Source organism: Theropithecus gelada, chromosome 19, assembly GCF_003255815.1.
Source record: "Theropithecus gelada isolate Dixy chromosome 19, Tgel_1.0, whole genome shotgun sequence".
In the NCBI taxonomy this organism is placed as follows: domain Eukaryota; kingdom Metazoa; phylum Chordata; class Mammalia; order Primates; family Cercopithecidae; genus Theropithecus; species Theropithecus gelada.
In genome coordinates this window covers 21,712,373-21,729,452 of record NC_037687.1, presented here as the reverse complement: position 1 = coordinate 21,729,452, position 17,080 = coordinate 21,712,373, and the positions used below count along the sequence as shown (strand labels likewise).

The following is a 17,080-nucleotide window of genomic DNA, read 5'->3' as shown; positions in this document are numbered from 1 at the left end:
GACACAGGCAAATCGTATCGTGACGCCTATCTTTCAGTCATTTAGGACAATGAGTCAGAGACATACCCAGTGAGGGAAGGAGTGAGCAATATGGGGAATCAGAAATGATGTTAATAGCAACTGGACATGACTGGCAGGGAGTTCCTGTATCTCTGTCTTTAGTTCTTGAGAAGGCAACAGTGTTACTGTTCACTGGGATTCACATCCTTCTCCAATGCTTATTAGCTGTGTGACCTTGGGCAAGTTACTTACCCTCTCTGGGCCTCTGATTTATTATCTAAAAAACATAATAATTCTGCCTATTTCTTAGGGTTGTTGAAGATTGTTAACATTTGTAAAGTTCTTAGGGCAGTGATTGGCATATTGTATTTGTTAAACAAATAAAATTATTCCTTTTTCTTTTTCTTTTTTTTTTTTTTTTTTTGGAGACAGGGTCTCACTCTGTCACCCAGGCTGGAGTGCAGTGGCAAGATCATGGGTCACTGAAGGCTCAACCTCCCAGTCTCAAGCCATCTTCCCACCTCAGCCTCCTGAGAAGCTGGGACTACAGGTGTGCACCACCACCCCCAGCTAATTTTTTATTTATATATTTTTTGTAGAGATGGCCTCCCTATGTTGCACAACTCCTGGGCTCAAGTGATCCTCCTGTTTCGGCCTCCCAAAGTGCGAAGATCACAGACTTGAGCCACCACGCTCAGCCTAAAATTATTGTTTATTGAGCCTGTGCCACATGTCTGAATCCAACTTTCCCATATATAATATCAGCAGACACTTCTTGGGTACTTTCTATCAGTCAGTTTTGAGGTGAGCCTGTTGGTTTCTTCATTGTACAGGAAGGGAAACTGAGATCTGTAGACTCAAATCCTGTCATCGAGGTTTAAAACCAGGCTGGCCTCCTCAAGGTGTTCACTAAGCCTAGAACACCATTTATATCAACTTCCAAATTACCTCATTTAATCTTCAGAGCAATCTTGTGGTCTTGGTAAGACCATTTGATGGATGGAACAACAGAGGCTCAGGGAAGGAAGCGGTGAGTTCAGTTGATGCTCACGGGGATATTGTAGGGTTTGAATGAGATCATGTATGAAGGGCTCTTGGTGCTTAGAGCTTGCTTCTATCATCATCATCATCATTATCATCATCATCACCACCACCATTTGTCAAGCATCTGGTATGTATCAGGAACTGTGCTGGTAGTTTTATACATGATCTTGTTAATCCCTTCAAAAGTCTATAGAGGCCGGGCACAGTGGCTCACGCCTGTAATCCCAACACTTTGAGAGGGTGAGGCAGGTGGATCACATATTGTCAGGAGTTGAAGACCAGCCTGGGCAATATGGTGAAACCCAATCTCTACTAAAAAATACAAAAATTAGCCGGGCATGGTGGTGGGCGCCTGTATCACACTACTCGGGAGGCTGAGACAGGAGAATCACTTGGGAGGCAGCCAGGTTGCAGTGGTTGCAGAGGAGCCAGAGGTTGCAGTGAGCCAAGATCATGCCACTGCACTCCAGCCTGGGTGATAGAGCAAGACTCTGTCTCAAAAAAAAATTTTAAAGAGTCTATAGGGTTTGGAATTCTTATTCTTGCTAGAGATACAAAGAAACGGAGGCCGGGCCTGGTGGCTCATGCCTGTAATCCCAGCACTTTGGGAGGCTGAGGCAGGCAGATCACGAGGTCAGGAGATCGAGACCATCCTGGCTAACACGGTGAAACCCCGTCTCTACTAAAAATACAAAAAATTAGCCGGGCGTGGTGGCGGGTGCCTGTAGTCCCAGCTACTTGGGAGGCTGAGGCAGGAAAATGTCGTGAACCCAGGAGGCTGAGCTTGCAGTGAGCCGAGATCGTACCACTGCACTCCAGCCTGGGGAACAGAGCGAGACTCTGTCTCAAAAAAAAAAAAAGAAAGAAAGAAAGAAAGAAATGGTGATGCAGCCAGGTACGGTGGCTCACACCTGTAATCCCAGCAGTTTGGGAAGTTGAGGTGGGTGGATCACCTGAAGTCAGGAGTTTGAGACCAGCCTGGCCAACATGGTGAAACCCCATCTCTGCTAAAAATACACACACATAAAAATGGCCAGGCATGGCAGTGCACACCTGTAATTCCAGCTACTTGGGAGGGTGAAGTAGGAGAATTGCTTGAACCTGGGAGGTGGAGGTTGCAGTGAGCTGAGATTGTGCCACTGCACTCCAGCCTGGGCAACAAAGCAAGACTCCATCTAAAAAAAAAAAAAAAAGCGGGGGGGGGGGGGCGGGGAAAGAAAAATGGAGGTGCAGAGAATGAAACTAAGAATCCCTGAGGCACCCCAGGAAGTTCCCTCCTGCCCCTCCAAAGCAGAGCTCCTTCCTCACACTTCTGACCCTTGTGGCTGTGTTCTTAATTCCAGTGGCTCGATTTCACCCTTTTGAGAAAGGTTCAGGCAGAAGTGAGATGGGCAATCGGCAGACCTGATTAATGAAAACAATTGCCATTTATTAATCACCTACTATGTGCCAGGTGTCAACATTCATGATTTCATCTCATCTTTGCAAACATCCTGTGCTATTTACAGATGAAGAAATGAGACTCAGAAATGAATTCACTTGTCCACGGTCACACGGCCCCAGCGAGTCAAGGGGTTCTAAGTCAAAGCCGGGTTTCTGGTTGCCAAATGTCTTTTCTCTGGTGTGTGCCTCTTTTCTGGGAGGAAAGAAAGGCAAAGCCATATTTGATCCATTATGCTTATTGGCGTTGTCATCATGGCCAACATTTACTGATCACTTTCTATGGTTCCAAACAAACACTATATATATAGAACATGAATACATATATGTTTAATCTTTCCGGAAGTCCTATAAACCCTGTTGTTCTCATTTTACAAAAGAGACAACTGAAGCATAGAGAGGTTAAGTAGCATGCCCAAAGTCACTGCTAAAATTTGGACCCAGAAACTGGGTATTTATTTTAGAAATGATGCTGTTAATACCACAGACTAAGGCCAGGTGCAGTGGCTTATGTCTGTAATCCCAGCACTTTGGGAGGCTGAGGCGGATGGATCACTTGAGGTCAGGAGTTCCAGACCAGCCTGGGCAACATGGTGAAACCCCCTCTCTACCAAAGAATAAAACAAATTAGCCTGGCATGGTGGCAGGTACCTGTAGTCCCAGCTACTCGGGGAGGCTGAGGTGGGAGGATCACTTGAACCTGGAGGTTGCAGTGAGCTGAGGTCGTGCTGCTCCACTCCAGTCTGGGTGACACAGCGAGACTCTGTCTGGAAAAAAAAAAAAAGCAAAACCAAAAACCAAGAACCACAATCTGATGCCTCCCAACGACTGGAAAACCAGTGCTCACAAAATGTCAGTAGAGAAAAAGCTGCAAGCTTGGGAATGGGCTGGGGGCAGGGATGAGGGTGTGTCAGGCCTGGGTCTTGATTCTCTCTCCTTGCCCAGGTCCCCAGTCCTCCTCCCTGTCCTCAGGGGCCATTGCTGGTATTGTCATCGGGATCCTGGCTGTCATTGCTGTGGCCTCAGAACTGGGCTATTTTCTCTACATCAGAAATGCCAGACGGTAATACAGCGATACAGGGTGGGGGATGGGGGTGTGGCCAGCAGGGGGCGCGCCTGCCTGGCGTGTTGCTGACCATGGTGCTGAGTCGTGTCTGGCACCTGGGGAATTCAGAGGGTTGGGGACACTGTCCAAGAATGGACATGGTATACGGACAGAACCTGTGGAGATGGGCAAGGACTAGAGGCACAGAAGAATGAGGGTTTTGGGGTTTCAGGCCCTCAAGGAAAACAACAGAGGACCCCAGTCATGAGACCTCACAACCCACTCCAAAGGAGGAGCACCCCACAGAGCCCAGTTCCGGTGAGTGACTCTATGGATGATGCCTGGGGCAGGAGTGAGGGCTGGAGAAGAGGCTGGTGCTGGGGGCTCCCAGCTTTGCCTCCAGGTGACTGTATGATCAGGGCAAACCCTGCCCACTCTGAGCCTCTGTGTTCCCATCTGGAATATGGATGAGATTGGAGTCAAGCCCTCTGACGGGTTCTGCCTGTTCCAACAGTCATGGCAAAAGCAGGACAACATGCTGGAATGCTCTCCTTTCTCAATCTCAGAAAACTTTGTTAATTGATTGTTGTAGACAGAATGAATCAATCACAACACTCTTTCCTGCTGCAGTCATGGCAAAAGCAGGACAACATGCTGGAATGCTCTCCTTTCTCAATCTCAGAAAACTTTGTTAATTGATTGTTGTAGACAGAATGAATCAATCACAACACTCTTTCCTGCTGAATCCAAATCCAGCCTCCTATCTCAATAGAGTGCCTCGAGTGCCCTCTACTGATGGGTTAGAGTTAACCAAAGACAAAATGAAACATATTTGCCATCTCTAGGTCTGGGATTCTGGAAGGACAGGCCTTTTGATATGGAAGGCTTTCTAGAAACTGTCCAATCCAGCCCCATTTTACAGAGAGGAAAACCAAGGCCGTGAGGGATAAAGGGCTAAACCCAGGCTACAGAGGACCCACTGTCAAAACTGGGGCTAGAACTTAGAGTTCTCTCCTCATTTGTGTCACCAGACAGCCTTACCTAACCCAGAACTTGACTTCCAGGACATTCCCAGGTCAAGCTCATTGGAAATGCGACAGGGAGTCCTGGGAAGGACGACTTCTGCACTTCCTTTCTGGGGACAGGGGTCCTGGAAAAACAGCCCCTTGCCCCATATCTCTTTCTAACTCCAGCTCCTGACTGAGATTCACTTTTTCTAGAAAGCCTGAGTCCTGAGTATTGCAACATATCCCAGCTTCAGGGACGGATCAGAGTCGAAAAGGTGAGTGATGCTGCAGAGGGACCCTCCTTGATCCGCCGACCAGGCTGCTGTAGTCTTACTTCTTAGGGTGGGGACTGGCATGATATTTTGAGAAAACCCAGTGCCAGGTTGAGTCTCTCTGCATCTCCTCCTCTGACTTCTCTGAGGATCTTAAGACCCTTCCGAGTTTTTTCATCTCTTCTCCTCGTCTTCTTACTCCTTGACATGACAGTTCCTAGCTTTGAGCCCTCTGGGAATCAGAAGAGCTATAACTGCCTCTGAGGCCAAAGCTATTTCTGAGAATCTCTTGGGGTGCCCCTGTTCCAAGCCCTATGACCTCTCTGCAACTTTGTTTTTCCCCAGATGCAACCACCAGACCTTCCAGAGGAGACCTATGAGGTACATTGGCCCTGCTGGGTTTGGTTAAAGAATCTGTGGAGGAAAGACAGTTTGAGAATTTTATGTGTGATAAGCCTGAGAGATGATCTTGTCTAAAGCTTTCATGGCACAGCACAGGGCCGGGGATGGGAAGAGAGTAGCCTAAGGCCTCACAGGGAGCTGGGTCAGATGCCAAGACCCTGGATCCTCTTTTGTTCCTTCCACCTCCAGGGCTTGGAATTGGACTGCCAGTGAGGTGGTACTGGACCAGCACATGCTGGGGTGAAAAGGAGGCTGGGAGTAAAGGTTGCAGAGCCAGCAGGAAAAAGGAGAGTTCGGGGCCAGGGCAAGGGCTTGGGTTCTAACCCTGCTTCCACCTCTGATTCTCTGCAAGAATCTGAACAGATTCCTTCCACTCTCTGGGTCTCTGAAGAGTGTAAGTTGGTACATTCCTGGCAATCTATGACTGTAGGCCCTGCCTGATTTCTCTGCTTACTTGCAGACAAAGCTGCCTTCAGCAAGCCCTGGAGGCAATTCCTTCAGCCCGTGGAAGCCACCACCCAAACCTCTGATGCCCCCACTCAGATTGCTCTCCACCGTGCCAAAAAACACGGAGTCAATCTATGAGGTATGTTTATGCCACACTGAGTCTTTGGACAGGTGGAAATCTGTCACCAATCTGGTTTTTCTTCCCTACTAAAGAGTCTGTAGGATGAACTATAAAGAAAATTTCCCTTTAAAAATCTTCTCAATTCCATCCTACCCATTTCCATCGTGTCATTTTCTAGTTAGTTTTCCTTCATTCCTTTCCAATGCACTCCATTTTATTGCATTCCATGTTTCACTCCACCCATTTCCTTTCTATCCATTTAGCTTTATTCATTTTCTGTATTTCCATATCACTTCACTCTGCCATTTTCTTTCCATCCCATTTGGTTTATTTCCTTTCACTCTATTTCCCCCCATCCTATCTCTTCCCATTCACTCTACTCTATTCCATGCCTTTTCTTTTCTTTCTTTTTTTTTCTTTTTCTTTTTCTTTTTTTTTTTTTTTTTGGGGGCCGGGTTTTTTTTTTTTTTTTTTTTTTTTTTTTTTTTTTGAGACGGAGTCTCGCTCTGTCGCCCAGGCTGGAGTGCAGTGGCCGGATCTCAGCTCACTGCAAGCTCCGCCTCCCGGGTTCACGCCATTCTCCGGCCTCAGCCTCCCGAGTAGCTGGGACTACAGGCGCCCGCCATCTCGCCCGGCTATTTTTTTTTTTTTGTATTTCTTAGTAGAGACGGGTTTTCACTGTGTTCGCCAGGATGGTCTCGATCTCCTGACCTCGTGATCCGCCCATCTCGGCCTCCCAAAGTGCTGGGATTACAGGCTTGAGCCACTGCGCCCGGCCTGAGACAGGGTCTTGCTCCATCACCCAGACTGGAGTGCAGTGACTCAATCTCTGATCACTGCAACCCCCGCCTCCCAGGTTCAAGGGATTCTCCCACTTCAGCTTCCCGAGTAGCTAGGACTACAGTCTTGAGCCATCACACCCAGCTTATTTTTTTATTTTTTGGTAAAGATGGGGTTTCACCATGTTGGCCAGGCTGGTCTTGAACTCCTGACCTCGATTGATCTGCCCGCCTTGGCCTCCCAAAGTGCTGAGATTACAGGAATGAGCCATCATGTCTGGCTCATTCCATGCCTTTTCATTCCATCCCACTCAGCTCTGTTTGATCCCTTTACACTCCTTTCCATCTCTTTCTTATTTCATTCCTTTTCATTCTTTTCCTTTCTTTCTATTACATTTTATCCATTTTTATTTTTTCTTTTAATTCATTTCAATTCATTTATTTTACATTCCATTACACTCTATTTTATTCCAGCCCACTCAATTCCCATCCCACGACTTTATTTCATTTCCATTCTTACTCTTCCCATCCCATTTCAGTCCTCTTATTTCCATCCATATATTTAATCCATTTCATCCGTTCTGTTTTCTACTTCTCCATTCCTTCCTAGTCAATGTCCCTATTTACATTCATTTCCATTTGATTGGTTTTCATTTCATTCCACTGCATTCCAGTTCTTATTCTTTATATTCCTTTCCCATTCACTTTTTCTTTTTTCCCATTCCCTTCTTTCTTTTCCATTCACTTTCTCTTCTCCATCCCCTCCCCTTTCATTCAATTCTATTTCACTGTTTTCCATTCCTCTCCCTCTGTTCTCTTCAATTCCTTTCCCTTTTCATTTCTCTCCAATCCATCCCACTCTATTCTATTCCATTCCATTCTACTCCATGTTTTCTCACTTCATCCTGTCCCTTTATGCCCTTTATGGCACTTCATTCCCTTGTCTTTATTACTTTCCTTTTGAAGCTTTCCATTTAATTTCTTCTTTTCAAGTCATTCCATTCCACTCCTTTTCACTTCATTTAAGCTCTTTCCATTTCTTTGCAGTCCTTTGCATTTCCTACTCTTTACACCATTGATTTCAGTTTCATTTCATCTCATTATTTTATATTCCATGGCATTCCATTTCATCCCTTTTCTGTTTTTTTTTAATTTTGTTGCTTAATTTTTGTTCTTTAATGTTAGACTTTTCTTCCACTATATTACTTTTCTCCCATTTCCTCTCCATTTCTCTCCCCCTCATTATCTTATTTTATTACTCTCTTTTCTGCTCCATTTGATTTTCCTTTGTTTCTTTCTTTCCACTACAATTTTCCTTTTCATTTAATTTCTTTCATTTGCACTTCTTTGGACATCATGCCATTTTATTTCACTCCATTCTCTGCCTTTAATTTATATTGTATTCCTTTCTGTCCTATTCAGTTTCCCTCCATTTCATTTATGCTTTTGCCATCTCTTTCAGTTACATTCCTAAACAGTCTATTCCTTTTCATTCCCTTCCTTTCCTTTCCAATCTTTCATTTCATTCATGATATTTACTTCCCCACATTTTTCTCATGGGAGATTTGAAGCAGTTTTTCCTGTGGAAGATTTGAAGCAGTTTATATACAACATTACAAAATGGTGTTAAATTAGAAATAGAAATTACAATCAGAAAAAAATATTTTTAACAATAGCAAGAGGTCAAGATATGGGTAAAAAGTAAAAAATATATGCTGGGCCTACATGATATCTGCCCCTATATCTCTTATGTGTCTCTAAGCTTCCTGGTAACAATAAAACAGAGAGGTATGATTAGTTACATTATTCAAAAAGAAGAAAACTGGGCCAGGCATGGTGACTCATGCCTGTAATCTCAGCACTTTGGGAGGTGGAGGTGAGCAGATCACTTGAGGTCGGGAGTTCGAGACCAGCCTGGCCAACATGGTGAAACCCTGTCTCTACTGAAAATACAAAAATTAGCTGGGCATGGTGGCAGGCACCTGTAATCCCAGCTACTTGGGAGGCTGAGGCAGGATAATCACTTGAACCTGGGAGGCAGAGGTTGCAGTGAGCTGAGGTCCAGCCACTGTACTCCAGCCTGGGCAACGCAACAAGACCTTGTCTCAGAAAAAAATTAAAAAGAAGAAAACTATTAGTTCATCCAGGCATAAGCAAAAGTTCCAATAACAAGTTTAGAGCAGTCAAGTGATGGCTCCATAGTTCTAAGGACTAGTAGAATTACTTTAGAGAATGCAAGTGATCTTAACCCTGTCATCAGGACAGCCAGATTACTCCATTTCCAAGAATGGACTTTAGATTCTATATTCTGAACAAGTCAGTGACCAGTCAGAATTTATCCAGAGGAGGAATAAGTGAGAGGCCGGAACACGGGCTCAAATCCATGTCCTTACTGACAGGGTTTTATTGGGTTTGGAAAAGAGAAAATTTAGGGACAGAGGACTCCATTATTTTAGTGTCTGACAGGCTTCAAGTAGAGGGATAAATGTGTTCCTTGTTGTTCCAGAGGGCAGATAAATTACCATGGAGGATAAGTAAAAGAGGGGTAGATTTTAGCCTAACAAATGAACTATTCTTGAAAAATGTGAATATCCTGCCGGGCGCGGTGGCTCAAGCCTGTAATCCCAGCACTTTGGGAGGCCAAGACGGGGGGATCACGAGGTCAGGAGATCGAGAGCATCCTGGCTAACATGGTGAAACCCCCTCTCTACTAAAAAATACAAAAAACTAGCCGGGAGAGGTGGCGGGCGCCTGTAGTCCCAGCTACTCGGGAGGCTGAGGCAGGAGAATGGCGTAAACCCGGGAGGTGGAGCTTGCAGTGAGCTGAGATCCGGCCACTGCACTCCAGCCCGGGCGACAGAGCGAGACTCCGTCTAAAAAAAAAAAAGAAAGAAAAAAGAAAAATGTGAATATCCTATATACCTTTGTATTTTTTTGAGACAAGGTATTGCTCTTTCGCTCAGCTTGTGTGCAGTAGTGCAATCATGGCCAACTGCAGCCTCAGATTCCTGGGCTCAAGCGATCATTCCACCTTGGCCTCCCAGAGTGTTGGGATTAAGATGCAAGCCACTGCACCTGGCTGAATGTTTCATATATTAATACCTTAGTCAAGAATTTTTAATGTTAAGAACATTAAACCCTTTGAATATAGTTTGAATGGGGATTAATTGAGAGAACACTGAGAAATATCAGATAACTCAATTTCAGAAATTACTCCTGGGCCTCTTGGCAACTCGAATGCCACAAAGAAGCTGTTTCTCTCTTATTACTCAGTTTCTCATTTTCACTAATCTATGAATTCATTTCATTCTCTCAATTCAGATTGAATTTCTATGTAAGTCACTAGTCATTGCTTCTCTATAACTTCAGAGTATATATAATAACATCTTCTGCTGCCCTTCAAGCATTTCTAGGTTCAAATTCTCCATAGGAGAATCAGATTGGTTCAGGCCACGGTATCATGTTTAGGTTTGTCAGCTCTGTAATCAGCTTTGAACTGGTAAAACCTTAGCCACCTGAGTCCCTCTCTTCACCAGTGTCTGTGTAGGGGAGCCATGTTTGTTTCCTATTATTAGTAGGGCAAAAGGTCTTCCCAGAAATCCCACTCAGTAAGCTTCCTCTTATATCTCAGCCAGAGTAAGGTCATATGGTGCTCCTTGCAGCAACAGAGGCTGAGAAAGTGATACATTAACACTCCCAGTCTCTTCAATAGAAGCAAGCGAGGGAGGTGGTGTGGGGAAGAATGCTAGGTCAGTCAACTCAGTGTCTGCTACATTCTGAAGGGATTAGAAGGAGCAAACCATGCAAACAGTGTGGAGAGAAACAGTCCAACTTGAGAGGCATCAGGAGAAAAGGCCCAGAAGTGGGTGTAGAGTTATCCGTTGCTGTATAATGAATTACCACAGACTTTGCAGCTTAAAATAACATGAATTTGTTATCTCACAGTTTCCGTGGGTCAGGAGTTCAGGCATTGCTTAGACAGCTCTTCTGCAAGGCTATATAATCAAGGTGTCAGTCAAAGCCTGGTCTCATCTGAGGCTCAACTGGGGATGGATCCACTTCCAAGTTCACGTGGTTATTAGCAGCATTCAGTTCCTTGCAGGCTGTCATAATGAGGGCCTCAGTTGCTTACTGTCAGCTGGAGGTCATCCTCAGTTCTTTGCCATGTGGCCCTCTCCATAGGCAGTTCACAACATTGCATCTTGTTTCTTCAAAGCCAAGACAGAAGTCATAATCTTGTGTAACAGAATCACATACATGCATTCATGCATATCCTACCACCTTTGCCGTATTCTATTGGTTAGATGCAAGGTTAGATGCAGGTCTTGCCCTCAAGGTGAGGAGATTACATAGAGGAATGAATACCAGGAAGCAGGGATTATGGGGACCATTTTAGAGTCTGTTTACCACAGTGGGGAAGTACATGGGCCATTCCAGGAACAGAGAGGTGTCAGTGTTACTAAAGTGTGATAAGAATGGAGGAAGATTTCTGGAATTTCCAAAGAAAGGAAAGTACCAGGCTGTTTGGGCCACAGACTACAGTGAGTAGACTGGGAGGGTCCACCTAGCAAATGGAGCTCACATTTCTTTTTGTTTAACAGGAGCTTGTGAATCCAGAGCCCAACACTTACGTCCAAATCAACTCCTCGGTTTAACGGAAGCAGAGCTCTTTTTCTCCAGGAGTCCTAGAGAAACCATGCTCGATCATGTATTTAATGATATTTATTAAGTGCATATTATAAGCCAGTCATTCTCTGTCATCTCTGTATACCTTGTGATGTTCTATTGCAATGGGTTGGTCAGGCCCTAGCTCCCACAGAATCTTAGATTTTGACTCATATTTTTTTTTTCAAAGCAATGGTAACGGTAAAAATGACAGCCCGTGGATCTAGAGTTAGAGGGCCGAGGTTTGAGACTGAACAGCATAGGATATCATAGTTGCAGGCTGAGGTTGAGCAAACACCGTTGGTGGACATAGACTCCAGGGAGAAGAGTAAGTCTGAGTCAGCCAGAGAGGAGCAGGTGACAAAGGCAGGGGTCAGAGAAGAAGTGGCTTTTCAAATCATGGCAGAAGATAAGGAACAAGGAGCTCTTAAGAAATTAAGAGCTCTTAATAAAAGGAGAAAACACATAGTGAAGTGAGGGATTGAGGCTCCTTAGGAGAGGTAGGCATGAAATGCTTAGAATCCTGGGAATTGCAGGGGTGGAGAGAGTCGGAATGAGATTTGCTGAAGGTAAAGAGAGTGAGGAGACAAGGATATCTCCATGGTTTCTTGCCAGGGCAACTGGATGACTGACAGGTCACTTTCTGAGCAACTCTGGGATAAGGAGAGAAATGAAGAATTTGCTTCATGTCAAGAATTTAGACATGTCAAGAATCAGTTGGAGAATCAAGTAGGCAATTGTTCATAAAAGTCTAGATAGATCATGGCTGGAGATACACATTTGAGAGTTGTCAGTGGGATTTAAAGTTATGGGGCTGGATGAACTCCTCTGTCAGGATGGTCCCCAAGAGCACCTCATGCTCAAAGATTTTCTAGAGGAATTCACAGGACCCAATTGTTAACCTCATGGTTATAGTTTATTACAGCAAAAGGATGGAGAATAAAATTGGCAAAGGGAAAAGGTGCATGGGGTGAAGTCTGGAGGATACCCTGCACCAGCTTCCAAGTGTTCTCTTTCAGTGGAGTCACATGGTGTATTAGTCTGCTTTCTGTTGCCTATAACAGAATATCTGAATCTGGGTAATTTGTTTTAAAAAGGAAATTTATTTCATACAGTTATGGAGGCTTAGAAGTCTAAGGTCAAGGGGTTGCATCTGGTAAGAGCCTTCTTGCTGGTGGGGACTCTGTAGAGTCCTGAAGGGGTGCAGGGGTTCACATGCCAAGGGGAGTGAGTGTGGTAACATGTTAGCTCAGGTTTCTCTTCCTTTTCTTATGAAGCAACCAGTTCCACTCCCATGATAACCCGTTAATCCGTTAGTCCATGAATGGATTAATCCATTCATGAAGGCAAAGCCCTCGTGAGCCAATCACCTCTTAAAAGCCCCCATCTTTCAATATTGCCATACTGGGGATTAAGTTTCAAAACATGAGTTTTGGAGGAGACAAATATCCAAACCATAGCACATGGGAAATCCCCCAGCAATGATGTGTGATGACGTGTGTGAAGCATTGACATCGAGGGAAACTCACCTAAACCTGGGTGTCCATGGTTTTTTGTAAAGGGTCAGTCACTGACGCTCCAGACTCCAGATGTTCCTCCATAAATCACACTGTTAGTATAAACCATCTGGACAAACTGGTACAGCACGGCTCGAGGCCTCAGGCAAACAAAAGGACTCTTACCAGATAGGACATTATGAGAGCTCAGTTCCCAGAGCTGCCCAAAGGCTAGTCAGGAAAACAGGACTTTTCTTGGGAACTTACAGGGTTTGAGCAATAGGCCTGTATGTCAACCCCAAGCAGAGTGGATGAAGACAAGGCAAGGGACAGGCTGACAGCTGATTCCTGGGTCCCTCCGATGTTTACAGGAGACATCAAGCAAAGGAGACAGAAAAGGACTGTTAACACGGGGGAAACCAATACTGAAAACTCCTGGAAATGAAGAAAGAGTTTTCAGAATGGGTTGTTGCTATCCTCGGAGCTGAATGGCTATCATGATGATGATAACATTAATTCAGATTTTAAAAATTAATCATTAGATGTGATACAAGAGACTAGAGTTAGGATCCTAAGGGTTGCACTCAGTAGTGCCAGAAACACCACCCTATTTGAATGCTGGGAACTTTCCTCTTCCCTGCCAAGAAATGTCCCCCTCCCCCGACATCCTAGAGACAGATCATGCCCTTCTACCCTCTAGTGACTCTTACTTTTGTCTTCTATTATTTATAGTAAATGGATTCATAATTTTCTTGCTCTTCCCTGTATGTTGAGCCCTTACCCAATTCCTGGCCAATAAACAGAACCTTAATATGGAACTTTGGTGTCAGCTCTTCCCCAGACAGTTGATAGATAAATCTCTAGATTAGATGGGCATCTTTCTAGAATCCTTTCTAGAATGTTCCTGAGTGGTAACTCTTTTTTTTTTTTTTAATTTTTATTTATTTATTCATTTATTTATTTATTTTGAGACAGGGTCTGGCTCTGTCACTGAGGCTGGAGTGTAGTAGTGTGATCTTGGTTCATTGCAACCTCTAACTCCTTGGCTCAAGCAATCCTTCCTACCTCAGCCTCCTGAATAGCTGGGACTACAGAATTGTGCCACCAGGCCTGGCTAATTTTTGTATTTTTTGTAGAGATGGGGTTTTGCCATGTTGCCCAGGCTGGTCTCAAACTCCTGGGCTCAAGTGATCCTCCTGCTCCGGCTTCCCAAAGTGCTGGGATTACAGGCATAAGCCACTGCCCCCAGCAGTGGTAATTCTTCTAAAGTCCTGTAATATTAGGTTAAGTTAGGATTTATAGGTTCCTGGAAGTAAACACTACCACTTTGTTTATTTTGAAAGAAAATAAAAAAGACTAAACAAAAGACAGATAAACAAAGTCAGTTTTACATTTTATAGTACTAATGCTCTATTTTCTGAATTTTTTTTGAGACAGAGTCTCGCTCTGTTGCCCAGGATAGAGTGCAGTGGTACGATCTCGGCTCATTGCAGCCTCTGCCTCCCAGGTTCAAGCGATTCTTCTGCCTCAGACTCCTGAGTAGCTGGGATTACAGGCATCCATCACCATGCCTGTCTAATTTTTGTATTTTTAAAGTAGACACAGGGTTTCGCCATGTTAGACAGACTGGTCTCGAACTCTTGACCTCATGATTGGTCCGCCTTAGCCTCCCAAAGTACTGGGATTACAGGTGTAAGCCACTGCGCCTGGCCTATTTTCTGAATATCTTAAACAATTAGCAGAAAAATAAATGAAGTGAAAAAAGGAAGATGAGCTAACACTCAAGGCATCCCATTCTGATTTTGTCATATTTGCATTTGCAGATCAATCTGCAAGATTCATCTTTACAACACAGCTAGCAACAAGGCATTTCTATGTGTCCATTTTCTCTTTCAGTAAGGTTTTGAGGGTTTCTTCAGATGACCTATATTTATCTTACTAAATTTATTTATAAGGCTTTTTTTTTTTTTTGCTTTTTCTGTCTTGTTTGCAAACTTAGTATTACTTGCATGTAGAGGAAAGATATTGACGTGTAGACAAGGGGCAACATAATGTAAAAGTTAAGAGTGTGGACTCTAGAGTTCAACTTCTTGGTCTCAAATTCCAACTCTATCCTAATACAGTCTAGGGTAAGTTACTTATCTCTAGGCTTCAGTTTTGTCTTCTGTAAAATGTAAATAACAGTCTCATTTCACAAGAGTTGTGGTGAGGACTAAATGAGAAAAAATAATATATGCTATATATAATATATTAAATATATAATATGTATTATATGTAATATATATGTATATATGTAATACATATTATATATTTAATATATTGTATATAAAATATGGATCTTACAAGACTGCTTAGCACGGAGTTTCACATAAAGGTTTATTATTATTAGCATAGAGTGTAACATAAATGTTTATTATTACTTGTATCACATTTAATTACTTTTAAACTCTCCTCGATGTTAATTGCTTTTAGTTAACTCTCTTGGGTCTTCTGCTAATAACATCTGGAAATAATTTTGTATTGTTTGTACCCAGTAGTTATAACATATATCTATTTTGTATTGAAGTTTTCTTTTTAAAACCAGTTCTCGTTAGACATACGCTGAAATGTAGCATTTCACAGACAAAATAAAATAATATGTAGAATTTGCTTTAAAATCCCTGAGAGATGAAGAGAGTGGAAAGCACAATATAGGTGGAAATACAGATGAAACAAGACTGAGTGAAAATAGTTAAGTTGGATGACATAGGTCATAGGGGGTCATTCATTGAGTCCCTACTTTTGTTTTGAAATTTACAAAATAGGCCGGGCGCGGTGGCTCAAGCCTGTAATTCCAGCACTTTGGGAGGCCGAGACGGGCGGATCACGAGGTCAGGAGATCGAGACCATCCTGGCTAACACAGTGAAACCCCGTCTCTACTAAAAATACAAAAAATTAGCCGGGCGTAGTGGCGGCGCCTGTAGTCCCAGCTACTCGGGAGGCTGAGGCAGGAGAATGGCGTAAACCCGGGAGGCGGAGCTTGCAGTGAGCCGAGATCGCGCCACTGCACTCCAGCCTGGGGGCGACAGAGCGAGACTCCGCCTCAAAAAAAAAAAAAAAAAAAAAAAAAAAGAAATTTACAAAATAAAAGGTTAAAAAAAATAAGCTACTTACTTCAATTTAGAAACCAACGTCACATTTAACCCTCAAACCTCGGAGATATGCCCATTAAAAGAACACAAACAAGAATGCCTCTTTTAGTAATACTGTTTTGAAATGGTAGCCAATATAATCCAACATGAAAGAGAAAGTCTAATTTAAAATACTGGTAAGGAAAAAATGAAATTGTAGATAACTGTCTCAATAGAAAAGCCAAGACAACTGGAGTATTATAAGAATTAATAACATTGCAGTAGGTTAACCAGATACAAAATAAGTATTTTTTTAAAAGATCAACCACAATAACTAATAATAAGAAAGTTGGTGCCAGGCCGGTGGCTCACACCTGTAACCACAGCACTTTGGGAGACCGAGACGGGTGGATCACAAGGTCAGGAGATCGAGACCATCCTGGCTAACACGGTGAAACCTCGTCTCTACTAAAAATACAAAAATAAAATAAAAAAGTAAAAATTAGCTGGACGTGGTGGCGGGCGCCTGTAGCCCCAGCTACTGGGGAGGCTGAGGCCGGAGAATGGCGTGAACCTGCGAGGCGGAGCTTGCAGTGAGCCAAGATCACGCCACTGCACTCCAGCCTGGGGGACAGAGCGAGACTCCGTCTCAAAAACAAAACAAAACAAAACAGCTTTGGGAATAGATTACATTTCAAATAGTAGTAATTCGTTGTTGTTAAAGGTCAGAATTTACGTGAAGAAAACTACAGGAATGCTTTGACAAGCATTTTTTAAAAACTAAGATTATGTATTTTCATACAGCAGGGCTCCAATTTTCAGCTACCTCCCTGGTAGGACGAAAATTAACACAACTACCTCATAGGGTGATTGGGCTGGATAATGAGATATCAAAGTGTTTAATACAGAGACAGGAAGCTTTATTTAGTCAACAAATATTTATTGAGCATCTATCATGTGCAAGCTCTCTGTTTTATTTTTTTAGGTGTTGGTGATGCAGCAGTGATCAACATCGATACAAATGCTTTTCCTTATGGAATTGACATTGTAGTGGTGAAGGCAGACAGTAGACCAAATAAATACTTAAAATATATAGTGTGCTAGATAGTGAAAAGTTCTTTAGAGAAAAAAATAAAAGATGAAGGAGGAGGCAGGGAGCATATGGGGAGGGAAGGGTTTGCTTGCAAGTTCACAACGGGTAGTGGGGTAATCCCTAATGAGAAGATGATGTTCCCCTAATGAGCAGACGGT

At 43.4% G+C, this 17,080-nt stretch overlaps 1 protein-coding gene across 5 annotated transcripts in view; it reads left to right on the top strand.

Annotated features, from left to right (window-relative positions):
- CEACAM20 (carcinoembryonic antigen related cell adhesion molecule 20) overlaps window positions 1–16,919 on the top strand; it is a 31,130-nt gene extending 14,211 nt beyond the window's left edge. For 2 of the 5 annotated variants that reach the window (XM_025368161.1, XM_025368157.1), the window contains 6 exons: window positions 3,430–3,547; window positions 3,762–3,847; window positions 4,750–4,811; window positions 5,154–5,189; window positions 5,671–5,796; window positions 11,159–11,212. In XM_025368161.1, the coding sequence (XP_025223946.1) occupies window positions 3,430–3,547; window positions 3,762–3,847; window positions 4,750–4,811; window positions 5,154–5,189; window positions 5,671–5,796; window positions 11,159–11,212 (482 nt within the window). Of the gene's footprint in view, window positions 1–3,429; window positions 3,548–3,761; window positions 3,848–4,749; window positions 4,812–5,153; window positions 5,190–5,670; window positions 5,797–11,158; window positions 11,213–16,814 lie in introns of those variants that run through there. The other 3 variants (XM_025368162.1, XM_025368160.1, XM_025368159.1) reach the window with 2 other exon arrangements.
- The last annotated feature ends 161 nt before the right edge of the window (window positions 16,920–17,080 follow it).